The sequence below is a fragment of the Mya arenaria genome, chromosome 17, assembly GCF_026914265.1.
Source record: "Mya arenaria isolate MELC-2E11 chromosome 17, ASM2691426v1".
Lineage (NCBI taxonomy): Eukaryota > Metazoa > Mollusca > Bivalvia > Myida > Myidae > Mya > Mya arenaria.
The window spans coordinates 31,171,428-31,196,592 of record NC_069138.1 but is presented as its reverse complement, the minus strand read 5'-3'; the positions used below and the strand labels follow the sequence as shown (position 1 = coordinate 31,196,592).

General features: G+C 33.8%; 2 protein-coding genes and 1 long non-coding RNA gene across 3 annotated transcripts; 1 reads left to right on the top strand and 2 right to left on the bottom strand.

Moving 5' to 3' along the window:
• The first annotated feature begins 255 nt into the window (after positions 1 to 255).
• On the top strand, positions 256 to 7,135 carry LOC128224247 (uncharacterized). Its single transcript, XR_008259458.1, has 6 exons — positions 256 to 355; positions 2,165 to 2,258; positions 2,471 to 2,567; positions 3,686 to 3,785; positions 4,754 to 4,804; positions 5,045 to 7,135. It is a non-coding gene; the product is annotated as an uncharacterized LOC128224247 (long non-coding RNA).
• A 5,301-nt stretch (positions 7,136 to 12,436) lies between these two features.
• On the bottom strand, positions 12,437 to 17,225 carry LOC128222866 (uncharacterized). Its single transcript, XM_052932026.1, has 6 exons — positions 17,102 to 17,225; positions 16,851 to 16,933; positions 16,362 to 16,538; positions 16,040 to 16,141; positions 15,828 to 15,930; positions 12,437 to 13,753 (listed from the first exon to the last, which is right to left on the bottom strand). Exons 3-6 carry the CDS (start codon positions 16,482 to 16,484, stop codon positions 13,683 to 13,685), a joined length of 399 nt encoding a protein of 132 aa, XP_052787986.1. The 5' UTR covers positions 16,485 to 16,538; positions 16,851 to 16,933; positions 17,102 to 17,225; the 3' UTR covers positions 12,437 to 13,682.
• A 214-nt stretch (positions 17,226 to 17,439) lies between these two features.
• LOC128223381 (uncharacterized) lies at positions 17,440 to 24,909 on the bottom strand. The gene is made up of 11 exons (XM_052932661.1): positions 24,721 to 24,909; positions 22,408 to 22,540; positions 21,882 to 22,092; positions 20,839 to 21,026; positions 20,380 to 20,461; positions 19,689 to 19,760; positions 19,215 to 19,321; positions 19,024 to 19,114; positions 18,748 to 18,828; positions 18,240 to 18,373; positions 17,440 to 17,449 (listed from the first exon to the last, which is right to left on the bottom strand). Exons 1-11 carry the CDS (start codon positions 24,869 to 24,871, stop codon positions 17,440 to 17,442), a joined length of 1,260 nt encoding a protein of 419 aa, XP_052788621.1. The 5' UTR covers positions 24,872 to 24,909.
• Between the last annotated feature and the right edge of the window lie 256 nt (positions 24,910 to 25,165).

The window sequence follows — 25,165 nt, the reverse complement described above, 5'->3', positions numbered from 1 at the left end:
GCCAAAATATTGAAAGCAATTCAATGGTATAGTTTCAAAACTATTTTATCCCATCAAGCCTTAAGTGAAAATGAATGGACACTGCAATTTTGTGAAGAATATGAGTTTCAAAATGACTTTCAAAATACAAACAATTTTTCTATGGTCATATAAATATTATTTATTTTCTCTTAATTGTGCTGAAATTGGCCCGTTTCAAGCCATGTTTCATGTAGTTAGTGATAACAATGATTAATAGACATGTATCATTCCTGTATACAGTGCATCAGAAGGGACAGTACACACCATCTTTCATTCCCACCATTCTTTGTGAAGAGGAATCCAAATGTTCTTTGGCCTGATCGAGTTCTTATGGGTAAGTTAAAGTAAAACCAATTTATCTCACTGATTTCTGAGGTGTATTTTTTATGCCCCCGAGAGTGAAAAAATTTAAAATCGCACTGTCCTTTCCTGTGTCTAGCTCAACTTCTCGTTTACAGTTATGTTCAAAGCTATCTGAAAGTGAGATTTCTATATTTGATTTGACAAAATCAAAGATGGTTGCTAACTTTATTGAATCACTCCTATGCATTTATATTCCTTGATGAGCATTGTCTCTTGTGAGGATAGTAACTGGCTTACTGCTATCCTAAGAATGCTTATCATTTATGTAAAGTACTTGTATGTTTTTCTCTTAAGTTTGCTTGTAAACTTTTGAAAAAAAATCTGCATGATAAACTAGGCACACTCTTTCTCCCGAATAAGATTTATCACAATTGGTACAATTGTTTTTATATACCAAATGTATGAAAAAATGTTTAAATCTATGGTTTTCATGTATAAAGTACCAAGTTTAATTAACAGAAAGGTGCAGAAATCACAGTATTTCAATGAGACCATAGTAGATCACAGTTAATCTTTAGCACTCACCATAAATGCATTATTTAGAAAGAAGATAAAGATTTATCACTTAGACTTTATTTTTGTTTATACATGCGTTTGTATTGATTTTGAATAAGAGTGTTACTTTAAACATTAAAATATATAGTAGTAACAGAATTAATCTCCATAGAATTTGAACTTAAATGGCTTGCATTAATTCAATCTTTCTTTTTTCATTTTTTGATGAATTGATCAGATTGTTGGATCAAAGAAGACAAAAATAAAAACCTAAAATTCTGATACAAACAATAATTGCACTCAGATGTAGTGCAAATCAACTGTTATTGACTGACCAACATATTTGCAAAATAGTACTGGTATATTGCCCTCAGTATACGATCAATGTATACAAGAGGATGTTTTCCGATGGGATTTAGATGCATTTGTAAAAACGTGGGAAATACAAGGGATTATGAATGAGATTCATACCACACAAAATTGAAAATGGTTTTACAGTAGGTGAAAATTATAACCTGTCAAAGCTGATAATATATTTGATTATTACTGGTAGCAAAAATGTTACAAGTAAACCACATGTATCTATTTAACAGCTAGAGTAGATGTGTCAAGCTAATTCAAATATTTTGTAATGATGTGTAATGTGCACTTAATTTTATTTTAAACTTTGTTGCATAAAGAAGAAAAGGAAAAAAAAGTTAATGACTGTTCTCAGCTTAAAGTCAAGCAGAGGTACTAGTATATAACACTGGCTGATCTTTAGGGGATGGGGTATAACTGGAGTTGCTTGAAATATAGCATATATTTTATCATTCTCGTACACTAGTGATAATGCAATGTTTAACATTGTCTTAGATTTATAATTATCAATCCTCTGATGAAAAAGAAGGTATTTCATTAAACAACAGTTAAGTACTTTGTATTTTTTCACAAGCAACAAGAAAAATCCCACCTGTTGTCTGATTGACAGAGTATTTTTATTCCATACATTTGTTTATTTCATTAATTGACAATGAGACTCTAACCAATGTGTCCAAATATTGCCAAATTAACTTTGTCTGCTTACAAACTTGAGGATTTCTTATCAAATCCTTAAGTTTCAGGTTGCCTTGTTTATGTGCTTTATATGGATAAATATATGTTGGAAGATCTTTAAAGATAAACCTAATGTTTATCATAAAACTATGGTATTATATCTGGTCCAAATAGTGAGATAAAAAAGAGTGTATAAACCAATGTTTTATATGAATGCATATTCTATCTGACAAGTATTGTTTCTCTGCAGGTGCCTTGAGCCATCCTAGGAGGCATCCCAAGTAACAACATTAAGAACGTATAAATGTTTGAACTGTGCAGACTTCTTGTTGTGAGAAAAAAAGGTACACATACATGTAATGACTTACAAATATTTTTCAATTAGAATTGTGATTATCATTTTTGTCCTTTGAAGAGAACCTTTCATCAAAAGTAATAGAAGAACATTGGATAGTATACTGTCATAACTGCATATAATAATAACTGAAGTTAATATTAATTCATTCCACCTTCTGCCAAGTGGCTATGATGTGCTAAGCAGACTAAAAAATTTCAGCCTGCAGCCAATGAGATAGAAATGGAGAGAAGGGCAATAGCAGCTTGCACACGTCAAGGATCTGCAGCGCATGAAACCCCTTAAACTGAAGATGATGGTGGGTCCCTGATGCAATGTAAATTATATGGAATGTTTTGTATATAACCAGTTATTCAATCATCATCAGTGCTGTACACAGAGTATTAAGTATATAACATTTCGATTTCTGTATCTTTCTTTTTCTGATTTATATGAACCCGAGCCGATTTCATTGAAGTAGAAGTTACTTATAATTGCAACCTCCTTAAATGTATCGTATATTAGTTTAAAAACAAAAGTACAGGTCACAGCCTTTTCCCACATGCCTGAAAAATGTGTTGTTTACCAAATGATATGCATTGCGTGATTCTGGGCCTTGCAAAAGAATTACCGGTACTACAAATGAAATAATCATGTTTTTTCTATGTATATAAATTTCTTCCAAACTTCTTTCTTTTAAAGGATTGTCATAGGCACACAATTTTTTGAATGATTTATGTCCCATTACTTTTCTCATGTTTTCAATGCAACTACATACTTCAACCCTACATAATTTGACTACATTCATTGTAAGAAAGAACACTGGATTAAAAATTCAAAATGTATGAACACTACTTTCTTAATTTCTTTTTCATAAAGAACATGAAGAATCTGTGGTAGGAAAACAAGTAGTATTATAAACTTGTTGTAATGTTGATATGATAATTCTGTATGTCATTTCATTGATGTGTTCAATCATTTACTTACAAAAGGAAATTTTTTTTTATTCAAAATGCCTTATACATGGCGCCGCTTGTAAACATGTATCTTGAACAAAAATGTGCGATGCACCTTTTGCATTGATATTGGGTGTGCTCCAAACAAGAACTGAAACAGGAATGTAGGGCATAGTTTTATTTTATTACATGGCATATGTGTTCAGTACATAATCTAGTCAAAATCTGATTACAATTTTTGTAATACAGTTAACTTCAGAAAGAACAAATATTATGTGCCCATTTTTCATGATGAATTCTACAAATGTGCAGATTAATGAAATTTGGACAGTCTCTCATATATATGCTTATTTATAGTATTTGTTTTTGCTGTCATGCTTATACTTTAAAAGCAATGAAATTATGTTTTTTTTTAAAATCATTAATGGGAAAAAACATAAATATACAAGAAGAATTAATTTCAATTAATTTTCTGAATCAGTTCCTGAAGCCTAGAGATGTCAGCACTCGCAGTCAGCCGCTTTATCATCCATTGCTCCATTAACCTCATCCACCTGGTCAACACAATTCAAACATACCAGGTAATGGTAAATTTAGAAATGGGCTGAATTGACCATTTGAACATGTTGCGTCATTTAATTTGAATAACAAACGTTACAGCAATTAAACCCAAAGAATAATATGTTTATTAACTGGATATTTAATTCCTAACAAGTTTAACATGTTAAACAACCATGAGCTTGTGCAATACATTAAATGTTGACTGAACATTACAAATCATATAATTTAATTATTCAACTAATGGACTGGTTTATTGTTTAGTCATTTAGTCTTATGCGATGGTAGTGTGTACGTAGTATGTGCCTCCGTGCGTCCGTAAACAATTCCTCTTTAACATGATACAGCCTTCAGTTTTGATTGTATCTTGATGAAACTTGTACAGTATTTACATATCCATAAGAGCTCAGTTCCTTTTGAAAACCAGCCAGATCCGCCCATGCATGCCTAGATTATGGGCCTTGATAGTATAAAAAATCAGTGTGTCAGTAAGCAGTTGCTCGTTAACATGATACAGCCTTCAGTTTTGATTGTATCTCGATGGAACTTGAACAGTATCTACATATCCATAAGAGCTTGGTTCCTTTTGAAAACCAGCCAGATCCGCCCATGCATGCCTAGATTATGGGCCTTGATAGTAAAAAAATCAGTGTGTCAGTAAGCAGTTGCTGGTTAACAAGATACAGTCTTCAGTTTTGATTGTATCTTGATGAAACTTGTACAGTATTTTGATATCCATTAGAGCTTGGTTCCTTTAAAAAAACCTTGAAATGATAAGATTATGGGCCTTTATGAAAAAATGAGTATTCAGAATCCATAAGGGGTTGGTTCTTTTCGAAAACAGTGATGTTGACCACACAAACCCAGCCAGTAGAACATAGGCCTCTAGTTTATTATAAGTGCATGTTTGTCTTCATAGCATCATTATATATTTCTTTATTACATGAAGCTAATTTGTATGTGAAGCTTTGATTTTATGCACTCTTTTCAGATACAGACTCAGTTAAAACAGATATGGGTGCAAGTCATGACACTTTTACAGGTAATGTTTATTAGACATTCAGTATTTATATATATATATATATATATTTAAAAAAGATGTCAATTGTAAAAGGATAGTATAATGTAGATGGATTAGATGCAATGAAGATGACAGAAGTCAAAATCATCTTTATAATAATTTGATATTATTTGTACTATTATTTAATTGCCATAATGATGAAATACATAAAACTGAAAATGGAAATAATTTCTATGAAGGTCTTCTTTCTATTTCCAATAGATTAAAGATGTCCGAGATTCACGATGAATGCTGTTTGAAGAAGAATGAACAGAATCACATTTTAATTTAATCTCACTGCCAATGTGGACTTAAAGAGGACGGGCTCTGTTATGACAACTGTATTTTTAAGTAACAGAGATAAGGGTGTTATTGGAATCATTTCAATAAAATATGGGAGTACCGGTACATACCAGTTTGATATCTTGATTAGACTGGGACTTAAACTTAAACAACAACGATAGATATTGGACCTCTCTAATACACATTATAAACATCTCATGTCTTAAGTCAATAACAAAGCTGTAATAAGGCGATATTTAGTGTAATTAACACTTAGGGCTATTCTCCTAAAACATATAACCACCGGGTTTGGCAGATTTTTAATAATATATGGTTGGGCTTTTTTGCTAATTTGCACCCCAAAAGGCACATTTGCTTTTGTATGGGGTTGGCATAAAAACTTAATAAATGCCTTCCCTCCAGTGGTTATATTTTTAAATGGACAAAATATCAAACTGGTATGTACCTTATCAACATTTTTAGCTGGACTATTTGAATAATAAGGAGGGTTATACCACTCGCCTCAGCATCTGCTTTGGCTTTAGCGTCCGGTTAAAGTTTAAGACCAAGTTGGGATTTTCACTCATAGGGATTTTCACTCATAACTGCAAAACCCTTCATTAAAGTCACTTAATACTCAATACAGTTGTTCAGGGTCATTACATAATGAGGTTAATACTTCAATAGCCTTCATTCAATGGACTTAATACCTTGCACAATTAATGATGAACATCTTACAATAAGGTGACATAACTCCATTTTAACTAAATACAAATTATTGCCCTTTTTTCATTTTTATTTCTTATGTCAGGCACATTTATATATTCTTAACAGGGTTTTTGAAAGCTAATTGTTTGGGCGGGCTGGTGGAAGGGTCTTCAAAGTCACCTTATGTGTAAAATAATTTTAGCTAGGTTTGACATATAGTGACCAAACTTCGTATGTAGGAAGCCTTTATGAAGACCTTTCATGAGATTGCGTTTTAGGCTTCTGGGATCAATATAAAGGTCAAAGTTACTATTAAAAGCAAAAGAACTGGTATTGATTAACTTAAAGGTCGACATATTGTGACCAAACTTGGTTTATATGAAAGTTCATACAGACTTTTTATGCCCCCGAAGGTGGGCATATTAAAATTGCACCGTCCGTCCGTCCGGCTCTGTAACTTTCCCTTGTATGGACAGATTTTAAAATAACTTGCCAAATGTGTTCCACATACCAAGACGACGTGTGGCGTGCAAGACCCGTGTCCCTACCTCAAAGGTCAAGGTCACACTTAGTGTTTATTCACAATGGAGTGCTGCATATAAGGACATAGAGTATAGGTTGTCGTGTCCGGGCTGTAACTTTCTCTTGTATGGACAGATTTTAAAATAACTTGCCACATGTGTACCACATACCAAGACGACGTGTCGCGTGCAAAACCCGTGTCCCTACCTCAAAGGACAAGGTCACACTTAGTGTTTATTCACCATAGAGTGCTGCATATAAGCATAGAGTATAGGTTGTCGTGTCCGGGCTGTAACTTTCCCTTGTATGGACAGATTTTAAAATAACTTGCCACATGTGTACCACATACCAAGACGACGTGTCGCGTGCAAAACCCGTGTCCCTACCTCAAAGGACAAGGTCACACTTAGTGTTTATTCACCATAGAGTGCTGCATATAAGCATAGAGTATAGGTTGTCGTGTCCGGGCTGTAACTTTCCCTTGTATGGACAGATTTTAAAATAACTTGCCACATGTGTACCACATACCAAGACGACGTGTCGCGTGCAAGACCCGTGTCCCTACCTCAAAGGTCAAGGTCACACTTAGTGTTTATTCACAATGGAGTGCTGCATATAAGGACATAGAGTATAGGTTGTTGTGTCCGGGCTGTAACTTTCCCTTGTATGGATAGATTTTAAAATAACTTGCCAAATGTGTTCCACATACCAAGACGACGTGTCGCGTGCAAAACCCGTGTCCCTACCTCAAAGGTCAAGGTCACACTTAGTGTTTATTCACAATGGAGTGCTGCATATAAGGACATAGAGTATAGGTTGTCGTGTCCGGGCTGTTACTTTCTCTTGTATGGACAGATTTTAAAATAACTTGCCACACGTGTTCCACATACCAAGACGATGTGTCGCGTGCAATACCCGTGTCCCTACCTCAAAGGTCAAGGTCACACTTAGTGTTTATTTACAATGGAGTGCTGCATACAAGGACATAGGGTATAGGTTGTCGTGTCCGGGCTGTAACTTTCCCTTGTAAAGACAGATTTTAAAATAACTTGCTACATGTGTTCCACATACGAAGACGACGTGTCCTGTGCAAGACCCATGTCCCTACCTCTAAGGTGAAAGATACACTAAGTGTTTATTCACAAGGGAATTCTGAATATAAGGACATAACAGTGTAGGTTGTCAAGTATGGGTGGTATTTTTTTATGTTCAGAGGAAATTTAAAATAACTTGCCATATGTATTTGACACATAAAGGCAAGATCAACTTTTCATGTACTGGCCTTGTTCGTAGGTCAATGTCACATTCGGGGGCATTCGTCACATACTGTGACAGCTCTTGTTTATTGTGTTTTGGGTTATGATCTAGGTCAAAGTCAGTATTGCTGAAAAGTACAATTATAGTTTGTACTGAATAAGTAAGGGGTGACAATGTGTGACCAAACTTGGTATATATGACAAGTTAATGGAGAGCTTTCATTCGAATGCCTTGGGCCCCTTAGGGTCAATGTCACTGTTACTAAAAAAATATTACTTTTTGGTACTGAATACCATAAGTTATGGTTGATATACTGTGACCAAACTTGATATATAGGAAGAGTTTATTGAGAACTTTCATGAGATTGTGTTTTGGGCGCATAGGATCTAGGTCACTGTTATAAAAATAGAAGACAGCAGTTGAAACTGAACTTCTTCTGCCAATCCTTAACAAAACAATTATTGTCACATCACGATTCTTGTTTACTTTTTAAATTGATTTTTCTATTGCTTTTGACAAGCACATATTACATCATAATGTAAGAAGATACATTGTTAAAAAAAAAAACAGAAAATGTTAATTTGAATAAGAGTGTCACTTCTTTTAAATTTGTAGCTGTTTACTTACCATGAATTTATCTTTAAATACAACTTGTACTTTTTATGTGTAGGGTACGAGTTGGACCATATTGAGAGATTGTTTTAAATAGCATATGCTAAAACATACTGTGACTGTTGTTGCTGCCTTTTAATTTTATGAAAAGTATTGCTTTATTATTTTTTTAAATTCCATATTCTTAAGCTCCTAATTCTTGTCAGGTAATTTTTAAATCAAATTAATTGTTAAAGTGACACTCTTATTCAAAATCAATGCATACATATGTATAACAAACATATGTTTTGAGTGATAAACCTTTAACTACTTACTAAATAATGCATTGATGGAACATATTTATTACTGGTAGCAAGTTTGTAACCCTGTATTTAATAACAGAAAACGCAAAAATATTTAATGATTGATGAATGCTAAAAGATTTACTGTGATCTACTTTAATAGTCTCATAAGGTAGATACACCATGTTTTATGCACATTTCTTTCAAATCAAAATCGGTATCCTTCATGAGAACCATTGCTTTCAACATTCATTTATTCTTTTCACAATATTAAAACAATAGTATTAGTAGTGGTAAACCTTTTTGGGAGTAAGAGTGCATCTTTAAAAAATGTGTTTAATGTGGATATATTATGATCTATGTGTCTTTGCACGTATGCACTTGCTAGTATTGCCTAAGAATTTGACCTCTGATATTTTATGTAGTAGTTAGATGATATGAAGTAAATTCTGTCAGAGTTAGTGGAACTAATGATCCATTCTTAATCATTGAAATGTACTAACAAGGCATCTCACAGTCTTATGTCTTTGTATGCCTTTGAGGTTATGTCTCCACAAATCTTTATCATGGCCTGACAGTCTGCTTTCTTTAATTTGTGTCTTTGTATTAAAAATATGTATTATTTTTAATACATATTTTATTTATAGTACTGCATTTATCTCCTATCGATTTTCATGTTTTATGTAACTTGAAACTTTCATTAAGTTGTAAAAACATTAAATCTGTGAGAGTGTAGCTTTAAGAGAAACATTAGTGATTTTAGCATCAAACTTGTTTTATATGATCTTTTTAAGTTCTAGGTTATTCTGTAATCATTAACCATCATTGTGCCATAGATAGACCTGTGAAAAATTATTATAATGTACTATGTTATATTATTGAATAAAATACTGAACATGTTACGGTATGTTTGAATTTGGCTGATCATTGAGTAGTTGAGGGATTTTTATAGACATATTTAGATTCCCACTGAACCTGAAAAGGTATACCATGAGGTTTTTTCATATCTACATTGTATATAACAGCGAGTGCTTTCCAATGCTTTAAAAAGATATTTCCATGAAATAAAACAGATATCTGATCATCTCAAACAGTGCACATATAAAAGATAATTTTTCGAAAATTTTCCTGTTCTCGCATTATATTGAACTTTAGTATGTACAGGGCTGGGACACAATATCATCGGTGCAATATCCTTAATAAATTCACTTTCATATAGAATGTACATTAAGTCATTTTATAGCCATCTTTTTGTGGATATAGTAAAAGAAAAATGTTTATTTCAATATCATGTTGCATGATGTTTCACCTTGTGAAAGAAGTGAATTTTGAGAATATCATTTGAATATGATATTTCATTGTTTGAGAAAGTGACAATATCAAAAAAATATTTCCATTTTTATGAAATTCAATCCCCTCAGTGACAATTAAACAGTGCAGTGATACCTATTAATTGGTGACACACTTTATTGAAAGAAGAAGAGAGGTAAGCACAGAGCTTAAACACAATGTCGATGACATAATTTCTGAAATGACACTACAGTTTCTGCATACGAATTGCTGCCTTTATATATAAAAGTGATTAAATGGCATTCAACTTAAACCCCCGTTTCAATGTAAGAAAACAATATTGTACCTATGGCTACATGAATTTGGCAGTCGAACGTTTTTACTTATAGGTACAAATTTGACTGACAAATAACAATTTGCAAATCATAGACTAATAGAATATTTTATTTAAAAAATAAGGTAATGTAATGTAACTTTGTGAAAAGTTGTGTATACAGAACCTCATTTTATAATTCTGTCGGCCAATTCATCATGCGAGTACGCTGAGGGTCGATCTAACGTGGAATTATACTTTGTATAATCTTTGCTTGACCGACCACAGCCTTTTTCATTGAAATTTCCAGCAGAACAGAATAAAACAGATTTTCATGATTTTTTTTGACACCGAAAAATACAGAGAATTTCCGGTAAATGTGTATAACCCGGTTCCCGGTAGCAGTTGTTACTCCAAGAGAAAGTGGCATTCATGGTAAAAACTATCTATTAAGACCTGGCAGTTTGTCCAAATCCAGGTGTAAAATAGTGAATAATATTACAAAAAAGGGTTTTCACCAGCCGCAGTCAGCGTTGAAAGCCTATTTTACTCGTACAGACGGACGACCGCACTTCAATTAAGCAGACATGAACGTTTTTGTAACATGATGTTGTTTTTTCTCAGAGAAAATGCCAAATATTATAGCATTTAAGGCTATTTGGGCTTTCATCTTTTGTCCAATGTGTTCTTAACCGCTCTTGAATACGCACCGAGATGGTACATCGGTTTAAACCGTTTCTACTCTTTAGCTGGTGCCTAGGAAAAGCGGATAGCCCTCACTCAGTTGTTATTGCTGTAACCATTCCGATAGCATATGACTGATTAGCCTTAAACTTCTTTATGAGTTAAACGATACATTTCCAAAATGCCCATTCCCCCGTTTATTGGCCAGGTTTTAGAACCCGCTCTTGAACCTTTTCTGCACGATCCGGGTGTTCACGACTTTTAGCAATCTACCATTCGAAGCATTCTTGTAAGACCATACTTTAGCCCATTTAATTCGTGTGCTTATCCCTCAAATTGGCCATAAAAGTTAAAAACCGTTATCGGGACTTTGCCGTGTATGTCAATTATACCGACACAAGACGTAAAAAACACCTTTTTCTCAATATTTTAAAGCGGCGGCACCTGAGATGACACGGATCAAGAGTGTGCGTCCGTCCACAAGTCTTGAGATCAAAATGGCCATATTTGAACAGTGCAAACCTTATAGGTGAACACATTTCCAACCAGCAGAATTTAGTTAGTACAAAATATACACTTGGATCGAAGTCTGATTTTTTTTTAACGTGGGATATTTAACATAAATATGGAAGTTGGTCAAGGTCACGAATGTTGTCATGGTCAAGTTATATTGACCTTCAAGCATGACCACAGCCATTACTTTATCTGATCGAGGGTCTAGTTTAATAAAAAAGGAGTTAGTCAAATATGACAAATCTACCACAAAGCGGGAAGTTTACTCGGATCGAAGTGATTTGCGTGACTTTAAGGGTCGAGAAACCCTAGATCTACCTCCCTATGGTAAGTTTCAAAACAATCTCTCGAGGGACCAGACTGATCAAAACGGACATTGGGATATCAATTTTCAGAATTTGTACCTTGCTAAAATCATATGTAGCTTGTGTCAATAACTTGTTGAATTAAGTTGATCCAGAATTAGGTATATTGTAAAATCACACTTTGCTTTCCTAGTTATTTCGTTTTTCGTACTAGCTTTGCATTCATGTGTGTAATTATACCTAGGATTAGAGGGCTGCTCTAAATCTAAATATTTCTTACCAATGCTTAATTTTGTTATCTTTCGAGAGTACTTGATATTTTATTCTGTTTGTCTACTTGTGTACATAATATGCATGTTTGGTTTACTCGTATTGTTTGAATATTATTGTGTTAAATGTAATTCATAATATGTGTCATTATTAGTATATATATCAATGTTTTGCTCTTCATTTCATGGAGGAATAAAAAGTATCTATCAGGCTTACCTTTTACCTTTTTGTGTATTAGCTTTTGACTTTGGCCAATGAGGCATTTATTACATTTTGTTCCATAAACGACTGAAAGTTTGTAATAATTAGCATTTCATTTACTTGCTCCAGTTTCTTTGCAGACTCCATATTCTACTATTGTGCTTTGCTGGCAATGTTAACAGACATTGCGATAATAAACAATGGTACATTCTAATTCTAAGGAAAGAATTCCGTCTGAAAGTCTCCAAACAGCAAATCTCATACATCACAAACATTACAGAAGGTTCCATACACATGTTCGTGTGAAATTCATTAATTATGAGGCAAAATCAGAGACGTTCACTCAACAATGCTACAACGAACAACTAGACCCGTAATAAAATTTTATTATAAGATCATAAAACATGACTTCAAGCATTTGATTTATAACAAATAATAACAAAACAGGAATTAAATGGGTTTTTTTTATAAAATGAGTCCAAATAAAACAGTGTAATATATGTACTGTAAACATGTGTTCTCAGTAGTTACATGAGATGTTGTGAAACAGCACGTGAATGTGTACTTATAAGTGTGTGTACAGCTTCCATTCAGTTTACTGCCGTCTTTTACTGCAATTATTTTAAAATCGTATATTATTCATACCTAGCTTTCATTATGTGCAAGGGGTACCCAGCATGTACACATACAAGTGGTATTTAACAATATCTTCAATTACTTATGCAATATAGATTGTTATATCATACTTAAGAAACAATTTAAGTTAACATTCCACATTGATAAAATGTGTATAAGCGAATGTATGACCTTAATTATTTGTACAGAATTGGGCAATTTCAGTTTCTTCTTCTAACATTTTTAGCTAAATCTTTCAAGTGACTCTTATTCAAAATCAAAATATACACATGTATGAAACATACATTTCGACTGATAAACCTTTAACTACTTACTAAATAATGCATTTATGGAAAATATTGATTCCTGATAACAATATTGTAACTGTGTATTTAATTCCTAAAATTAAAAATATTAAATGATTGGTGAGTGCTAAAAGATTGATTATGATCTTTATGTTTCCTGCAACCTTCTTTCAAATTCAACTCTGTATCCTTCATAAGAATCTTATTTTTTTATATAAAAAACAATCATATAAACTGTGGAATATCTAATTTGGGAGTAAAAGTGCATCTTTAAGCATAACAGAGATTGGATTCCTATTGTAATACTTTAATCAGAAATCATTCCTTACATTATCAAAATCTAGATATTGCAACAAATAATGGAATTCACCAGTTGAACATTTACAGTGTTAACATAGTCTCTGCCTTATCTTTTAAAATCCACAAATGTTTCTTTTGCTGTTCTACAATTAAATAACAAAACTTGATATAAAGGGTTATACGATAATTGTAAGACATTTATCAATACTTAATTGATTATTATACTACATATAATGCAATACATACTGTTCACTACAGGCACTAAGAAGACTGATCAATCAAAATTATATTGTTTGACACCAACAGATTTATGAAAAGAATGTCTTTAGATCGATCCTTCTGGTTCCCTTTTGTTTATCCACATAAAGGATGAAGCACTGAGCTACAATTCCCTCCAAGCCTTCAGATTAAGTAGTTGCACATGCCGACACAAGTAGATTGGATGAAGACGCTGTGGAAAATCTGCCTCAAACCTGAAAGAGGGATATGAATTTCTATAACAAACATATTAATTCATAGCTTTATAAACAATCAACATTTTTCTTTATGTAATTATATATATAAGATATTTATGCTTTGAACTTTTAGTTTACAACCATGTAAATAATTATTAACAATCAATCCAGGATTCTGGATTATGTTTCAGCACAAATAAATGTCTGCAAAGATTGGAAGAATTCAAGTTATTTAAATATCGTTTGTGTCCCTTCTTTGATTGACACTCGCCATTGTGACAGGTCACAGTATAATTTGCTTTGGCCTTGTTGTGACTCAGTGATAAAAAAACAGGTTTAGTCTCTCCTTCTGCCAAAACTGAAAATTTCCGTGTACCATTAAAGTCACTTAATTCAATCAAATCCTTGCCAGCACACTGCTTTCCCTCCTGAACAAATTTACGGGTTTTGGTTTCTGTAGCCCTTTCATCTATATGTAGATTTGGAAGAACAATACACTTAAGGAATGTACAGTGCATGCAGCTATTCCTGTTTGAATAATTTAGAGTTTGGCTATGAGCTTTATCAAATAAAGTTCTATATATACTGCAGGTACAATGGAAGTAGTCTCCAGATTCTTGCTTTAGCCAAGTGGTATAAACATACACTTCTTTTCTTAAAGAACCAGAATCATTATAATCATTCATACAACATATCATGGTGTCTTCCTCAGCTACCTGAATATATATCTTTCCATCCTCTATTAAATCAATAGAAAATTGTTCATACATAGATTTTTTTGATTCCTGCATAACACTCAATGGCTCCACATCTTTTGTCACCTTCACAGAGGCTGTGCTTTTCCTCTTCTTAGATGGCCTCTCTAGTGCAGGAATTTCTAAAACCTCACATTGAACCGCATTTAAATCTGGGTAATATGTTCTATACTTAGTGAAAATTGTATTAATTTCATTCTGCAGAAAGAGACTGAAAGTAAGATATCTAAGTGATGTTCTGAGTTGAGGTTTTTTCTTGTTTATGAAGTTGGATGCAAATTTTGGATCACCTTTGAATAGTTCGGTTTTTCTTTTGACATCACCTGGTAAACAATTTAATGCCTTTGACTGACTTAAAAGGGTTTCTTCTCCTTCATATTGCTGCTGAAATATTTCCCTCGAGTTTCGAGGAACCTGTTCCAATTTTGAGTGCCTAAAATCTAAAAGCAAAGCTTGAAGACGGTCTTCCTTTCCTGCAGTACAAGCATCCATAAACTTGGCAGTTGAGGTTGAAGAAAAGGGCAAAATTGATACTGCAAAGGATAAACAATTAATATTATCAGTGTCCTTCATTTGTCTTGTATCAGCAATACCTGGAATGAATTTTTGCTTAAAGAAATCATTAAGTCTGCTGCTGGGCTTATATGTATTCGGCTTTTCCTTTTTATCTTTTATATGATCAGATTCCATGTTCTGTATATCTTCCACTGTTAATGTATTATGCAAAAACATATTATTGTCAGTGTAATGAAATGTATCTTTGATTTCTTGCAAATATTTCTGTTCCATTAGGCCAGCATACACTCCAGACTCAACATAGCGGATGTACAGATATTCAGCATTGTCTACAATGATTTTAAATACATGACAAACAAAAACACCTTTGGTGCAGGTTTTGGCTGATGCTAATAGAGCAGTGTCATATTCTAACTTAAGAAAACTTAGTTTTTTGCAATCAACAATTCCTTCGTCTAAAATCAAATTCAGAAATAAGTTCTGCATAGTTATGGCATGAGAACAAAATCGTAAATTTGTCAGCAAGATACTTGACCATTCATTTGGAAATGTACAGGAAGCTTTTCTTTTTACAGGCTTTAACTTAGTTCCAGAATGAGAATTTGAACTTAATTCAGGACGTGAAGTTTGGACAAAGTGGAATTGATATTTTCCACCATGGAACTGCCTGTGCTTGCGGACTTTTGGATCTGGACTTAAAAGTGAATCAGTGTCATTTTCCTCAAATTTACCATTATAATCTGACCAGTCTTCACCTAACAAAAGTCTTTTTTCAATAAATATTTTCTCAATATTTAAGAAATTTTTAGTATAATGATTACTTTCAAAATCCAGTGTACACAGGTGGTCGCTCATTGTGTATGATTTGTTTGTCGGCATGTCCAGGTAGTCCTCATCAAACAGTAACAACTTCAGCTTGCTTCTCTGTAAAAGACATTGAATATTTCTCATATTTGTGAGTGAAATATTGCTGAAAAAGACTCCTTTATTTCCACATTGAGTTCAAATATGGAAACTATTGAAAAGGTCTTACCAGGTGTTTTGGACAGAAGCGTAAATCAGTGGTTTCTGGGTCGATTCTTTTTTCTGGGAGATATTCCAGCCAATCATCTAGGGAAGGAAAGGTGATTCTGTCCTAAATAAAAAATCATTTGGGAAATAAAATTGACAGAAAGATGTCTAACAGTGTCATACATGAACACAAGGGAATGAAACAGCTAATTATTTATTGCTCAGTAGGTTAAGGAGATCATCATGGCTATTGATAAACCCTGTCATTACATTTTTAATTTTCTATTTAGTGTTATAAACATGCAAAAAAGTCAAACATTACAAAAAAATTTTTTGCACCATACATCAAAGAAGTGGTCGTGTATAATGTGTAACTCCAGGTCTTCGTAGCTCGTTCGCTGAAATCCATTGCATTGCGCCCATTTGCATTCCTCTTCTCGTCCATGTTGTCGCAGGTGTTGTCCCATTCTGGTTGTTGTTAGCCCGATGAATCCACAATTATTCCATTCACAGTGATAGGTCTTGGGGACAAAAACAGAAGAAATTTGTTTATATGGTAAATAAATCATTTAATATTTTTCTGAATTATTACCTTCATTCAGACCATAGAAAATGCAAAATTTTTATTACAAATCTGTTATATTGCATGTTTCTTAATATTAGTCATTAAAGCAAGACCAGTTTAAACTGTTTTATTTTTTTAAATGTCATAAACAAACTTTAGGATAACATGCAGAAGATGAAGGTTGGCACTTAACTTAATAATAGTAACTTTATATTTCATAAATTTTGATCTCTTCGTTATTTTCATGTTAACATATTTTATAACTCACAGGTCCAGGATTTTGCTCAACATCATTTGATAAAAGTAATTTTAATTTGGAGAAATCGGCGTGATCTGCGATATCCAATTCATCTGTAAGAAAATCACAAATTTCTGAATTCATGTACACTTGAGCCTTAATAACTTTTATTTTTACACAGATATTAAGTTGATAAGTAAGTGTTGACAAAAAGAAGCATGAATAACATGAAAAAATTATATAAACAATGTTTGATTTAGTACCCAAGAAAGAAATTAAACCTTGATGGGGAGGTGAAGTTTTTTCTACAGGGTTCAGGCTGGATGTTGAAATGGTGCTCTTCGAGTTTGGCTGACTTCTGCTGCTCTTCGTTGATTTCTTGTTCGTAAATTGTAATAAAATAATTTCATTAAACATTAATATCCATTTTTATTATTTTAACATTAAAATTACCCTAATGGAAAGTTCATTATATATAGATGATGCTTGTTTTGTTTTTCAATGTAATATTGTAATTTATTTCACTGAACGAGCAAGATAAATGTCATTTCAGAAAGGATATCATAAATTTATAATTTGAGTTCCTGGACCCTGTTTGCACTAAAGTATGGTTTTGACATTAAAACTGACTAAAATTCAGAACAGTGTAAATAACCATTTTGTTTTACTGATAAATTTCTTTTATTAGACAGAAAGCACATAATGAATATTACATATTAATCTGTCATTTTTGGCATTAATTCAATTAAATTTGATTAACATTACAATGAATTGACAATTATTGACAAGCAAGAATCATTGATTATCTAATGAGCATTAAGATTCAGTAAATAAACAAAACTAATGCATATATACAATTATAAACATATCTTTCACTGGGGATGGGGGAATGTCACATAGAGAAAGTAGACAATCCAATGTATCTTACGCCAATATAAATTTATTGCCACATTTTCATCAAATTCTTGTTTTAAATAGTGGTTTGGGTTGTGTGTTTTTTATAAATGACTGTATCACATTTGGATATGTGTTCATGCTCTGTCTTATTGCATAACACAATGTAACAATCCTCCCTTTTTACATGTAAATGTTTACATCAACACCAGCTGGTATCAATTTAAGCTGTTTCCAATGCCTGACAAATATGCAAGACGGTTAGACCCGTGTTGAGCATTTTTATATCAGTCAATAAATTTAAGGGGCCAGGGGGAAATTTGAAAAGGGGGTGGGGGATCAAAATATACCAATTTAATCATAGCGACTTATTAAAACTTACAAAGTAGTCATGTAAGAAATGAAGATGCCAAGGACTATGAAAAATTTATTATAAAATGTATAATTATAAACTAAGAGGTAAAACTCATTCACTGATATAAAAAAAACTTGTTTACCGTACTACTCAGTAAATATCTAACATACCGATGACAGAAAGAATTGTCAGTGTTCTTCTTGTATTTGGTCCCTCCAGGTACATGGCGTCGACAGAAATGGTCCAGTAGGAAATCTTCTCTAGAACACTTCACTGGGCAAAGGGGGCAGTCAAACCATGTCTGCTACAGTTAACGGACACAATGCATTCAATATTTCTTGCTTCAAGTTATAAAATGAGGTTTTTACAATTCACTTCGACACTTTTCGTAATATTGCACGTTAAAACATTTCAACAGAAAGCATCAAAGCAATACACCAAAACATTCTTAGAAATAAATAAAAAAAAAATATGATAATAATAATAATGCAAACTCAAGGGCTATAACTCTGGTTTTACTAAATGAAGCTGGGAATGAAATCCTCATAGATTAACAAAGGCATTGGTTTTGCATTTGCCTACCCTTTTTTTATTAAATTATTGGAAAACTGAATTGTATTTAATTTAAATGATGCTGCAATTTGTTACAAATTGCAATTTCATGTAGCATGTTCTTACCTTGTTTATCTTCTTAACTCCAGTCATTGTAGAGCAGACAGGTAGGCGCTTCTTTGTGGTAATGGCGTCTTCTTTCGGGCACTAAATATGCAAGATATCAAAGCATTTATTATCCATAACCACCATCAAAAGTGTTTCTTCTCTCTATTTCAAGAACACATCAGAACACTAGGACATTGTTATGGCTCAGAAAATGATTAGGATTAACTTTGATAGTTATGTTGATTTTAATCTTCTTTGAAGAAACTACATCACTACAGGAATATTGTAACTTACCATCCAGATGCTATGTACATTGTCTGCCTTCACCTTTACCGTTACATCAGATGTCAACAGAATTTCAACGTGATCTTTATACTGCTCAGATCTACAAATATACATGTGGAAACATAATTGTAACATCAATTAATTGATTTGACAAGTAAATTAAACAGAAGCTTTAACATCAGCAAATATATTTCATTTACCTTTGAACTTTCAGCTGTCTGTGTTGCGTAAATTTTCTTCGCCTTGCCCTTCGATGTTTGTTTGATCTGTGGTTACATGGTCTGGCTGATCTAGCACATTCATCAACCTAAATATTAATGACAAAAAACGTTGGCTACCTTCTGGGTATAAGTCAATCAGGATATATAAAAATATAGCAAAATATGGAAATGTTTCAGGTTGTTTAACCCTTGTCCCTACCAAAGGTAGACAAGAAACAGACATGCTTTAAATGTTTTCATCAATGAATGTATTTAAGTTTAGTTATGTAAATGCTCATTAAATTTTATTAAAATTGTTGCATTGCCCATCTGAAACAGCTTAACAGGCTTTCAAAAAGAACACCAGCACAGGAATCTCAGATTGACATAAGTTTTTTTTGCACTATTACCTATATTTATTAAATAATTATGTTATAATATATATTTTAAGTACAAAACAAACATAACAGAGACCTTCAATACATTGCGCCTTGGTAACTTCACATTATGCTGCACTGAGGTAACATCTGGAACTTCAGCTGCTGGCTGTAAGAATAAAACAAATGTTCCTTTTGCGGTCATAATATGAAGTTCAGTTCATCTGTTTTATGAAGTCACTATAATTAAGAATAACCTTTGTTATCTCCTCTGAATAGAGGCATTTTCAAAATAAAAAGAACAGTGGTACAAAATAGGAATTAAGGCAAAAAACACACAACATATTTGATTCTTCCATGCTAAGGTTAAAACACTTGACATTGACCACTTTTGCCTTAGTAAATAAGTGTTAATTTACTTTCGACACAAAATAGATAAAATATATATTAGCACAAGCCCCATCCCTGCACTGGTAAAATGTGTTTTGGCTTCCTCAATTTCTGGGTTTTATACTGCAGGGCTTGTTAAAAAAATCAAATGCCAAGCATTTATACATGAATTCGGGCTTGTTCATCCGAAAGACTAACTTGATGACTGACCAAATGTTACGAATATCAAATTAGAAAAGGTTCATAATTGTTTGAATTACCTGTTAATGGTAACTTATGAATGAACATCCTATATCTACCAACCAACACAAGCATCTTATCAGAGAATTCAATGCTTTTGATAAATTATAACTATTCATCTAGCAAATGACATCCATTTAGAGCAAGTGTTGTATTACCAAACGGACTATTTCCGAGTACAGAGGCTGCTTGCTGGCCTGGACATTCTGGTCACTGACTGGTTCAACAGCAGCTGCCAGGCTTTGAAAATAGTCAGAGCTAAAAATAAGGCACCAGGAAAATATTGTTTTTAATATCTCAGACGTAGGGAGTTAGGAACACCATATGAACTATAATTAAATGGACATCCTTCTTTTAACTGACTAACATATTACAAACCGAACAAGAGTCATACTTAACCTTGCATCATACAACAAGCAATTAAGTGAGACAGTATCGAACAATGCCAACATTTAATATAATTCTTATCATTGTAAAATATTTCATGTTAATTCATCAACACGACATGTTCATCTTATACCCTTAAACAACACTGAGGTAATGACAATATTCGGATATTTTACACAGGCAAAAAACTAATTAACTCAGCTGAATTGTAATATATTTGAAACAAATACCACTGGTCAAAGCTTGATGCATCAATCTCTGCTGAATGTGGTTGGCGTATGTCTTCATTCCAATGTACATCCTGCTGATAGGCTATTTCACTCCAGGAATACACATCCTCCTCAATCACCTGACTACAATGTCTACCACCAACACGACTCAGATGAAGTCCATCACGACCCAACACATCAGCACATTCCTTAATTGTATATAAAAACAGAATGCATGGTTTAACAAACTTTTCAATCATTGGAATATTAAGTCTTCATCTTTGCTATCTTCAATATACTATCTTGTTAACGGAGATACAGAAACAAAAATAATGATATTGCTCATATACTGTTTTTGAAAAAGTTGGTGAATATTATATAAATATTGCATGCCTTCCAGTGTGACAGTACATATTGTTAACATGAGGGAAATACTGTTACCGAGGAGAAGCCGAGGGTAACAGTATTTACCCGAATGTTGACAATATGTACTGTCACACTGGAAGCCATGCAATATTTATTTTATTATACCGAACACAGTTACATTTATATACATGATATATAAGATTTTTACAATAACACAACTTTCAAGTTTAATCAATTTATTCTGTAATTATTGTTTGTTTACTTTAGCTGTCATTTTGTTGCAAATGTTGTTTAGAAATAAGGCAAACACGGTTGTAACCAGATTCACAATACATTTTAATAAGCGCTTACCACCTCAGACTTGGGAAACCAAAAAATGCCTATTTTAAGACGTGCGTGCTATGTGACAGTATCATGTCAACCGGTCAAAACGATACTGTCAGTGTGTGACAGTACGAAATTGCCCATGATGGGAATATGAGAAATTAACATGGGCAGGTCACGTGACTTATAATAATGATATATGTATACCAATGAAATAAACAATATCATTATGACAACCCATATCCACAAAGGCATAAAAATGCATTACAGTTACATATTTCTACCTGTCTATATAAATAAGGATCATCTTAAATTTGCCAAATATCTACAACTTTTATTTCTGTATTGCATAAACTTATTTTGTTGATTTATACCTGAGCTCCATATCCAAGGAATCTGATGTATGGGATGGCCTCTGAAATGTCCATTAGCATGGTGTTAGCATTCTGGATCCATCTGTTGAAGACTCTCGCTAATGTTGAAGATACTCGTCTGTCATTCTTTTTTCGTGGCAGAATAGAACATAAAACAATCTCAGTTTCCGGACTCGTCTCGTGGATACTATCACATACCTCAGTGACTCTCCTTTGAAATAAACATACATTATTAGACTATTAATAAAGCCAAGGCAAACAAGTAGTGACTTCTTCAAATAAAGCATTATAAAGTCGTAATAACACTTTGTCATAACTTTCTTGAATCAGGCATATTTCATAACATTAAAACTTGAGGAAAAGGAGATTAAATAAAATTTCATAAATTGTTTTGTTACTTAGTAGACAAAATGTGTGTCATTGAAATAGAGTACGCCAAAGGGAGTTTTTAAAAACTGGTACCTTGACGAAGCTTATTGAAAAGACTGCTTCGTACGTAATAGAATCAAACATATTTAATGTGTACCTATAAAACACATCCTCTCTGGCTTGAACATCATTGGAGCCAAGATGAATATAGACACATGGGTAAAACTCCTTCTTCAATGAAAGCTGCAGAACTGCCACAAATCCCTTCTTGTCATTCACAAACTTGGCTCCTACAATTGAGGTAAACTGAACAATGGTAGCTTTTGTTTTTATGTTTTCTTTAACCACGACCCCCCCCCCCCGGGTCCAGAATACCGGTGACTTTGACTCTCGGTCCAGCAAATCCCGGGTTTAACCCCAGCCCTGTGGGGACAAACTGCTAACCCTAACCCCGGTAAGGACCATTTCTTGGGGGGGGGGGGGGCGTGGTTACAATTGACTGATGTATTAATAATATTATTTTGGTATTGGATGGTTCAAATCAATCAAGAAACATTTGATTCAATAATTAATATGGAATGGAATATGCAGTACCATATCTTGTGATATGATTGGCGCATGGAATTTAATTGGTATTAAATAAAAAAACATTTTTCCTTTTCTTTTCACATAATACACTGTTTAAAAAGTGGTCGTGTGGAGTTCTTGTTTGTCCATATACGTAAAAATTTATTCAGTTTAGCTTGACTGATATGTGGGATGTTTAAACAGGAAAAGTGAAAAGAAAGAAGGTCTTTAACTAGAAACTTAAGAAAAACATTTTGTATACACCAATCACTTTAACAAGTACTTTGAGCTAACAGGGACCTTTAGATGAAATGGCTGAGAAACAAGGCAATATATGACATTTTTACTTCTAGCAATATATTGGCCTACATGTATCTGTACCTTGTGTGGGTAAGAACCACCAGCCCAGCTCAATAGGTTAGAGAACTGTGCTAATGTTCCTGCCGCCATGGGTTTGAGTCCAAAAGAAGGCTATTATTCAAACAAACAATATTTCCTCCAAATTGTTTTCCTTACTTGTGTCAATAAAAGGTAAAAATGCCAGAATCAGCTTATAGGTTAATTGGGGCCAAGGAGTGTAAAATGTGTGAGCAAGAACAAGCTACAAAATAAATGGCGGAGTGGAGTAAACAGTGTGTGGGTAATGGTAAATAGACATGTTATCACTTCTTTATGCAAACATTATGCTGTGAACAAGTTTCTCATGTCAAGATTTTTTTTATAAAATTCACTGCAATTTGTATAAATCAACATAATTTGCAAATATGAAATTGGACAAAAAAATTTGGGAAAAATAAAATTTATGGTCCAGTGAAACAGCCTTGAGAAGCCTTTGCACAAAATTAATCACTGGAATGCCATGCTAGTGCAATCAAATCATGGGTTCAAGCCACACACAGGATGCACTCTTTCTCGCAGGACTACTTATATACTGATATATCAAAAGTAAAATGCAAGAATCTCTGGATCAGCCTAAAAGGTTATTGGTGGAAGGCATGAAGCGTGTGTATATGCGTGTGTGTGCATACATGTGTAAAAACCAGCTGCCCAGCTAGCCAATTGGTTAGAGGGCTGTGCTATTGTTCTGGTATTCATGTGTCCAGCCACCACACTGGGTACTTTACTACCTCCACGGATGTCTTTATTGGTGTCAGAAAAGAAAGAACCGAGTGCCAGAATCACCCTTAAATGTAAATATGGGGAAAATTAGAGAGTGTTTGGATACGAAATCCTTCATGTCCGGAAAGCTCAGTTGGTTCGAGCAGTTCTGGGTTGAAAGCCAACACTGCATGGACACGCTTTTCCTCACAGAATACCCTTGAGATAATAGTGCTACGCTAATTCACCAGTCAATATTGTAACCTTGGCCCCCAGGGTCAGGGGAATAGCCGGGACTTTGACTTTCGGTCCAGCCAACCCCGGGTAAAATCCCTGCCCTGCGGGAACGAACTGATGGTTAAACCCCGGCCAAATGCCCTCGCACCTCAGAGACTCTACATGAAGCCCAATCTCGGCTTAATTTGGCGCTATGACAAAAACACCGCAGTCACCCGGCCCTGTGGGGCCACCTGGAAAGTAGAAACATGGCCCTTTTCACCGGCTATCCCTGGTATTCCCCCGGACCTGGGGGGGGGGGGGGGGTGGTTACAATTTACTGGTGCATAACATAGTGTTTACAGTAATAACCATCAAATATATCAGGGCAAATTGGATACTATAAGGCTAAGGTCTTCGGGTTGATGAAATATGTCGTCTGCAAAACTGAAGGAGACTATAAGTTGAATATTGTGGCAGATTATTTGGGTCATAATACATTCACTAACATCTTTATGCAATATTGAAGCAAAATAGTTCGCCATAATCATTTAAATAACATCCATTTGCCTTTTAAAAATGTGTGTACCTGATACTGGGAGGCATCGAATAGTGGACCAATTTGGAATCGCTGCTTGGATACGATGTACGTTGGAATCACCTGCCACAAGCGCACTACCAAGACATCCACTTGAATCTGCAATGGAAGAAAACACACGCTCCTCGACCTGGATGTGCATCTCGACAGAAAAGAAAATATAGACAAATACTGCTGGGTTTTTTTAAAATAAAGTCGCGAAATCAAATGACGATTCACAATACAAGCGAAAACGCGATAAATAATTCTAGGAACTTAATTCAGTCACAATTATATTCAAAAAAAAGGCGCGAGTAGTATTTTGATTTAAAGTTTGGTCAGCATGATATCTAAGCAAGCTTAAATCTCAGTTTCAATCTCAAGAAATTCGAATCGAATCTCTCTCGTGAGCTTTCCGTGACAGAAAGCATCAGTTTCCGGGTCATTTCTCCAGAAG

Bases quoted from the DNA above. Each gene is read 5' to 3' on its own strand.
- LOC128222866 (XM_052932026.1), bottom strand. From the start codon at position 16,484: ATGGGACAACACCTGCGACAACATGGACGAGAAGAGGAATGCAAATGG. The intron at 16,142-16,361 runs GTATGGTGCAAA...TTTTTTATTTAG, and splicing joins TACACGACCACTTCTTTGAT to GACAGAATCACCTTTCCTTC. The intron at 13,754-15,827 runs GTAATCATTATA...TCCCTCTTTCAG, and splicing joins GTGTACACTGGATTTTGAAA to GTTTGAGGCAGATTTTCCAC.
- LOC128223381 (XM_052932661.1), bottom strand. From the start codon at position 24,871: ATGCACATCCAGGTCGAGGAGCGTGTGTTTTCTTCCATTGCAGATTCA. The intron at 19,761-20,379 runs GTAATACAACAC...TTATTCTTACAG, and splicing joins ACTCGGAAATAGTCCGTTTG to CCAGCAGCTGAAGTTCCAGA. The intron at 19,115-19,214 runs GTAAATGAAATA...GTATATTTGTAG, and splicing joins AGACAGCTGAAAGTTCAAAG to ATCTGAGCAGTATAAAGATC.